General features: G+C 37.4%; 1 protein-coding gene across 1 annotated transcript; it reads right to left on the reverse strand.

Annotated features, from left to right (window-relative positions):
• Window positions 1-1,333: 1,333 nt before the first annotated feature.
• On the reverse strand, window positions 1,334-7,123 carry emc4 (ER membrane protein complex subunit 4). The gene is made up of 6 exons (XM_042400964.1): window positions 6,996-7,123; window positions 5,201-5,340; window positions 4,173-4,284; window positions 3,697-3,850; window positions 3,446-3,606; window positions 1,334-2,162 (listed from the first exon to the last, which is right to left on the reverse strand). Exons 2-6 carry the CDS (start codon window positions 5,302-5,304, stop codon window positions 2,127-2,129), a joined length of 567 nt encoding a protein of 188 aa, XP_042256898.1. The 5' UTR covers window positions 5,305-5,340; window positions 6,996-7,123; the 3' UTR covers window positions 1,334-2,126.
• Window positions 7,124-7,421: the final 298 nt, after the last annotated feature.

Below are 7,421 nucleotides of genomic sequence, written 5' to 3' on the forward strand. Positions count from 1 at the left end.
ACAGCTATGTTTGGGATATGCAGTGGGAAAAACATCACTACCAGCAAACACAAGTTAACTTAAATGTGCGTATGAAAGTACCCACAATTTAAACATTTTTTCTTGTCATGTCTTGACATGTTGGACAAAGTAATTTTGTGTTAACTCCCACCTTTCATATGTACTCAAGCATGAGCTTTCTGCTACTTACCTGTCAAGTTTGCTCTCTGCCCTACCTGACTTCCATTGTTCTCTATCCAGGGTGTTTTTACTGATACTAATACCAAACTCCCTTCATGGAACAAACACACACCCATAAATAAGCAAATTAAACGGCAGAAAGAGGAGAAAGAATCAAAAACAAGAGAGGAACAGAAGAAAGTCAAGAGAAGTATATGTTTCAGAAATATTATTTAATTCTAGTTGAATTGAATGAAGCCTTACAATTTGTACTGTAGGACTGCTTTATATGGAAGCCCAATGATGGTTACCTCTAACATCTTTTTGATCTTATTATCTCAAGATAATAACGTTGCAGCACTTCTTCAGTATTTTCTTCCAGTTATCTCATGATATGGATAAAATCAGTATTAACAATGATGCAAAACTCCTGTACTTTTTAAATATTGCTATGAAGCAGATATGTTCATTGATGTGCAGCAAAACCGACAATGACATAAAAACAACCACAGATATTAAAAAGGACATCTTGATATGAGCAGTATTACAAAATATGTGAAAAAGAATCAACCACGTCTCACGATATATTGTCACATTGCACAACCGCTGCTTGTATTTAATCATATCGTTATCTTGAGATACCGAACATCACTTTCTTGTGGTCATGAAACAACAGTAAACAACCTTTGACGGAGAAACTAAGATGCATGTTTTTCACTGAAGACTTGTTTAGTTTCACCAAACATTCTTTGGTTTCTACTCTTCTGATTCGAACTGAAACTTGCTTGCTTAGTCATTTGAATATTAAAAGGATCATTCATGAGATGCAACCTTTGATTGGCTGCTCTTGCCCTCGCCTGACAGAAACACCAGTTAAAACATGAATGAAACCACATCCGACAGAAGTTGCAGGGTCATCAGTCAGCAGAGTTTTCGTCACCAGTTAGACGACAAACCATCAAATCAGATTAAGTCTATTTCTTTGAGGAAGAAAGGCAGCTCAGTGTCGTTATCAAGCATCATATCTGTTAGTCAACGGTGGTTTTATAGAACAAAAACACTGAGCAGTGTTCATTTCAAGTCTTTTAACCTCTATATTATTTCACTTTTTTAATATTACAAGACTTTTAACAACTTGTATTCTTCTAGAAATGATAACAAATCCACAGCGAGATTAAGATTTTTCATCCAACACATTTTATTGACAGTTGAAAATATTTAAATTCAACCAATAAGGATTTATTTCATAGAACATTTTTCATAGAGCAAATCAGTATAAATTAAACAAGACCTATAAATTAAACAGGTTAGTAAATGTTGCAGGCTAGCATGCTAAAAGTTGACATGATGAAGAAACTGAGAAATGAACAGAAAATTAAGAAGAGTGAAAAAGAGGAAAGTAACGCTATTCTACTGCAATAAAACCTAAAAGGACAACTGGTGGTTGCTTTCTTGCCTGAAAATGAAAATACTTAAGATAAAAGTTATGGTTTTAATGATTTTTTGCCACAAAAAATGGGTAAAAAGCATTTTGAGAAACAACTTTATAAACCTTTTTTGTAAGCAGATACATGTGAAGCAAATTTCAGTTGAAAATAAAAAAAAAATACAGTAGTCAAAATGAAAATCTGCTGAAATTTAACCCTTTATAAAGATGCAGAGGACATGAAGCAGAGCAGCAGGCTGAAGAGATGTTACAATATCTGTGTGTGTGTGTGTGTGGCGGATGAAGCCCAGGTAGAAAGCTGCGCCGCACATCCTGCCGCCGATTTAACGAACCATCTCGCCCGTTAACAACCGCCGACGTTAGTGCAGCGGAGGTCGAATCTGTGGGTTTTTTTTTGTTTTTTGTTTTTTTTGGACAAAGAGAATTCTGTTGCATCTCAGCCGTGTCAGGAGCAGGTGGAAAAACTGTAAATAACTTCTGTAAATATTTGAATCCTTTATGTGCACGTGCTCCGTCCGCTTCACAACACCATCCCTCCGCCCATGATCTCCATCCTCTGTTGAGAAGACAAAACACGGTTCAATTAAGTCTGCGTTCTTGTTACAGAAACAGTAATTATACCTACAAATGTGGTTCTCAACGCAGAGCTATTATACTGTATATGTAGACATGTATGATTGCAGTGTTGTCCAGTAGAAGCGGGCACACATTTCCCTCTCCATCATAAAAATTAATACATCAAATAAGATATTAGCTTAGAGAAAAAGAGCAGAAAAATTGCAAAACAATTTCTTGGGGGAAAACATGGATTATATTATTATTATATTATCAAAGTGTTCCTGCTTTTGTGTCCACCCTCTGAGCTGCTACAGGTTTTAGTTTGTCTCACAGTTCCTTCTTTTAAAAAGATGGTGATATGGTTTTCTCCCAAATCCTTGTTACAAAGTCATCTGAAACAATTATTTTGAACTTAATTTTCACAAATTAACTGACAAAGCAATCGTGAATCCTTTGCTGTACTTTTACTCCTTTAAATAAAGTTTGCATGACTGTGAATGAAAATTTAAAAATGTAATGACAAAGTGGGCATATTCTGCCCTCTACTGACATAAAAGTATACAGCAATTTAAGGTGCACAAGACAGTATTTATCAAAGACTACAGATGAGTTCAAATGTTCAGTTCATTTAGAGGTTCTGGATCAAAATGAACTGAAGTTAATTTTAGGTCTTAGTACTGAAATTCCTGGAAGGATTGTTTGACTGGAAGCGAAAGAGACCACAAATGCTACTTTTTATTGTTATCAAGTGAAAACCAGAATCTAAAACATGACTATATTTCAGTTAGTGGTTGACTGTTGTCCCTTTGGGGTTTTAATTACGTCCTGTAATAACATTTATATATAAAAAAAAATCAGGTGGAAAACAATTAACACAGCCAAAATGGACCAAAACACAGAGCTGAATAATGATGTGAAGGAAACTTTGCATAAAAACATTAGAAACAGTAGAATCAGCAAACTTAGCAACGCTCATTTGCTTCTATCAGACAATCATGACACGCAGGACACAAAATTAGCACCAACAACCTGCAAAATGCTGGTAAAATATGTGAGCGGCTGGTAGATTTGCTTCACTCACCAGTCAAAAAAAACAATGGTAATCTATTTGTGGACAAAAAAGTTAATTTTGCACCTTGATGACACGATTAAATTCCTTCTGCTGGCTGCTTGTGTTCATTTTTTCCCGTTACCTCTTGGCAGTAAACAACATGAGGTTACTGCAGGAGGTAAATATGCAGAAAGTCTTTGCTGCTGCTGAACGTTCATCAGATTCTTTACCTGCGGCGGTCCTATGAAGGCGAGCCAATCAGACGAGTGCGTCGGGAGCAGTCCCATCGACTGACACTTGTAGATGGCCAACGCCGAGCCCAGGAGGTTACCGATCAGGTAGACGAGCCCCTGGAGCCACTGCTGACTGGAGCTCTCCAACAGCTTGAAAGCTGAGAAACAAAGAGGATTAAAGTCGTCTCATCACTTTCCGCTCCGTCTGTAACGTACAGCGGACGACCGAAAACGATGTAAATACTCACTGGCAGACATGGACATGAGCGCCTGTATGGGCCTCCAGGCCATCATGCAGACCATCATGATGGGGAAGATGGAGATGGTGTTTCCCGACATGTACATGATGAACAGGTTCATGGGGATCTGTTTCAGGGGTCCCAGAGCCACATCCCAACAACGCTGTATAAGACAGAAGAAGAAGAAGAGTCAATTTTCTCTTCTTTCACACATATACTTATTTGAATTTTGTTGTTCCTGAGTACATTTAGCATCTTCTTATGGTGAAAAACAATATTTTCCTGTTTGTTGCTGTTTATTTTACTGGTTTTTCATTTGTGAGGGGCTGAACTTAGTGGGAGGTGTTCAAGAAAGTTAGCAGAAACTCAGAGAAACTAAATAATCACATTCCTGATTGGTGCCGGATACATTTTTTAAAGAGCACTGGCAAAAAAAAGAGAACAATTTCTATATCTAAAGATGATCAGAATTAGAGGTTTTTCACCTTCTCCACCAGGTTCTTGTCCGTCTCCTGGATGCTGGTGTCGGGGACGGGTTTCTCAGAGTATCCGATGGGGTAAACGACATCTCCCTGACCGCCCTGCCGGTCACGACTCCTGCAAAACAAACAGTTGAGCTTTTATTCCCCATGAAGCACCTTTTTTTAAGGTCTCTTTACCTCTTTTATAGTAAGAAGCTAAAGACATCACCTCCGGTTACTATAAGTATCTGGCTGTGGCGTTTTTCTGTTACCGTCATCACTACAAGCTGTGGTTTGAGCGTCTCCATAACAACCTGAGCCATGTGGATTTGTTTTTGGCATCCTCTTGTTTGACTGTTTGCATTTCTTGTGTGGTTGTCATGGTTTCATTTAGATATTACAATAAATGCAGAAAACCCAAACAAAACTATAGCGATTTTTAAGTTGTTTGATGTTTTGCACGGTACATATAAATGATGAAAAATGCGTTTATAGATCTAGCTTCCTGACTCTTTCTCCCATTTTTTTCCATGAATAAATGACTCCAGTGACAGGCAGCACATGTGGGGATGATGACGTGCAACAACAGTCCCCTGCCAAAATCAAACGCTACACACATAAAGTCAATGACATAAAGTAAAAAAAAGTAAAGCTACAACTGCTCTCAGACAATGAAGATTGAAGTTCCCACTTTTATTTAACAAACACCATTGAGGTCATCAAGGTCATGTCCCTGGAATATATTTCTGGGAATGTGTGAGGTTTTAATGACCTGGAGGAGTTCATAGTCTATAAACAGACACAGATGGCACATGGTAATTACTGGTGTTATTGTGTTTTTCTTACAGTCTTATAGTAATGTCCACTAGTCCACTTGGTCACAGGGTGGACAGAGTTTCCCACAGATTCAAGTGACTGTATGAATTCAGTGTATTTAGAGGTTTTCTCAGAGAACGGCTGAGTTTCTGAGCAAAACAAAACAAAACAAGTCTCACTGTTCGATTAATAGTTAAAGTTGATCAACGAGACGATGTTCTCTCTTTCTCTTTTACCTGGTGTTGCCTAAACTCAGCTCCAGAGCCCACTTCATCCTTCTGGCTGCGCCTCCTCTCGTCGACAGAGCTCCTCCTCCTCCTTGTCCCCCTGGAGACGCCATGGCAACCGAGTCAGAGACAGAGAGCACCTACAGAAACTGAAAAAGAAACAAAAAAGATCTTAATTACTTACTGTGGCTGTGACACAAAAATAAATCAGCTCAGGAAAATTAAAACTAAACCTCAGAGCTTTGAACAAACGCAAATCATTTATTGCAGGTTTATGATGCATCTACAAACCTCAAATGTTTGAATATTTACCTTTGTTTTGTTTTTTTCACCAAACCAACAACATCCAAACTCAAAACACAGTTTCCTTTAGATTCATTTAGACGGTTGTCTCTATTATCCCAGAGGACCTTTTATACTTTTAACAGATCTGTGGCTCAGTTTGATCGACTGTATCACAAATAAAGAGAGAAAAAAAACAAACAAACAATAATACTGGAAATACAAAAAACTAAAATGACAGATAAAACAGAACTTTCAGCACTGTTACTAATATGAAAACTGTTTCCATTCGTTATATTTGTATCGACTTTTAAATAACCATTTTGGTGCATACAAATACGAGTAGTTTAAAAGACGGATTCATGAATTTTCAAGGTGCCCAAATGAATTTTTCTTGCTGTAATCATTCCTCCTGTTCATACTGACCATTAGAAGATCCTCTCATAATGTACTAACAATGTAAGTGATGAGGGACAAAATCCACAAACATCCTCCTCAGCAAAAATTAAACATTTTGTGTTTTAGATTGATATTATACAGTATGTATATTGAGTAACATGTCACTGTTTTTCTTACCTATCAATATTTATCTCAGCACTCCCTGCATTCTTCATTTCTTTGCACTATTTGTTTACTGTCAGAGAAACAGTTTCACCTGTTTATATATTTATGAAGATTGTTGTGTTGTTATTTTTGTACATTGAGTCAAATTCCTTGTATGTGTAAACATACTTGACCAATAAAGGCGATTCTGATTCTGATCTGTGCAAAAACGTATTTAAAAGTTTATCTGAAGCTAATATGAAGCTTCATCTTCCAAATGAGTCAAATCAAGTAGATATATTTCAACATTTCAGTGTTTTTAAGACCAAAGTTCCTCTTTTTGTTACTATACTTCCACCACAGCTCAACAGGGAAACACAAAGAGGGAATTTGATGCTAAAAAAGACTGTAAATATGTGAGATATCCACTTGATATGACTAACTCAGACTGCTGAAGTCTCATATAAGCTTCACATCAACTTTTAAATGCATTTTTGCACAAAATGTTGATTTTGTCTTCCATCACTTACATTGTAACTGAATTATAAAGGGATCTTCTAACGGTCAGTAGGATGATTACAGCGTTGTAAACCTCTTTCAGTGTTCATTTGGGCTCCTGACTGATGTTTTAAGACACACAAAGAAAACCGTGAAACTGTCCTTCAATGTGGGAACCAGTTTCCACTCATTTATCTAACTGGTTTAACGGGTTGATTGCATCTTGGCCCGTTAAACGACCTATAAAGCAAAAGGGAGGCGATAATAAGGAATGTTATTGATTATTTGTTACAGCAATGAGCTAAATGAACCGGTTTTGTTTGAGTGAAATAAATGCCATCCGGATAAATATCAACAGAAAACCAGAAAATTAAAGACACGACGCGACGCAGGATGTCAGTTGACGTCGCTGTTAAAGCAGCGCAGACGTGACGTTACGTCCAAAATAAGCCTTCATTCGTTACATTAAACTCCATCTTACCTTATAGAAACATCCACACCGACGTTAACACTCTGCTTTTTCGTGTTATTTGATGAAAATAGAGGAAATCGAGTCGCTGTGTGGAAATAACGCAGTCGGCCGTGGCCCGTAATGATGACGCATGACGCGGTCGCCGACGGGATATTGAGTCACAGTCGCCCTCTAGTGGTGAATCAGGAGAAACACCTCTGAAAATAATTTCTAAAATACATTTATTAGCTGCTTTCTGCCTTATAAACGGACAATATTCATCGGTTTATATGTGATAAGGATCAAAGGATGGTATTATGCTGTTTTTGTCTTACTTTAACAGATTTAGTCACTAAACCACCTTCTGTTTTCTTCTGGAACAACTAAACTAGATTTGGACACTTTGTGTGTTTTTGGTGTAAAATGTGATGAATCTGTTTTTTGAATGCACCTACA

This window comes from Thunnus maccoyii, chromosome 22 (assembly GCF_910596095.1).
Source record: "Thunnus maccoyii chromosome 22, fThuMac1.1, whole genome shotgun sequence".
Classification (NCBI taxonomy): Eukaryota; Metazoa; Chordata; class Actinopteri; order Scombriformes; family Scombridae; genus Thunnus; species Thunnus maccoyii.

Coding starts and splice junctions, on each gene's coding strand:
- emc4 (XM_042400964.1), bottom strand. CDS start 5,304: ATGGCGTCTCCAGGGGGACAAGGAGGAGGAGGAGCTCTGTCGACGAGA. Junction 4,285..5,200: donor CTGAGTTTAGGCAACACCAG/GTAAAAGAGAAA, acceptor TTTGTTTTGCAG/GAGTCGTGACCGGCAGGGCG. Junction 2,163..3,445: donor CCTTCATAGGACCGCCGCAG/GTAAAGAATCTG, acceptor TCTTCTCAACAG/AGGATGGAGATCATGGGCGG.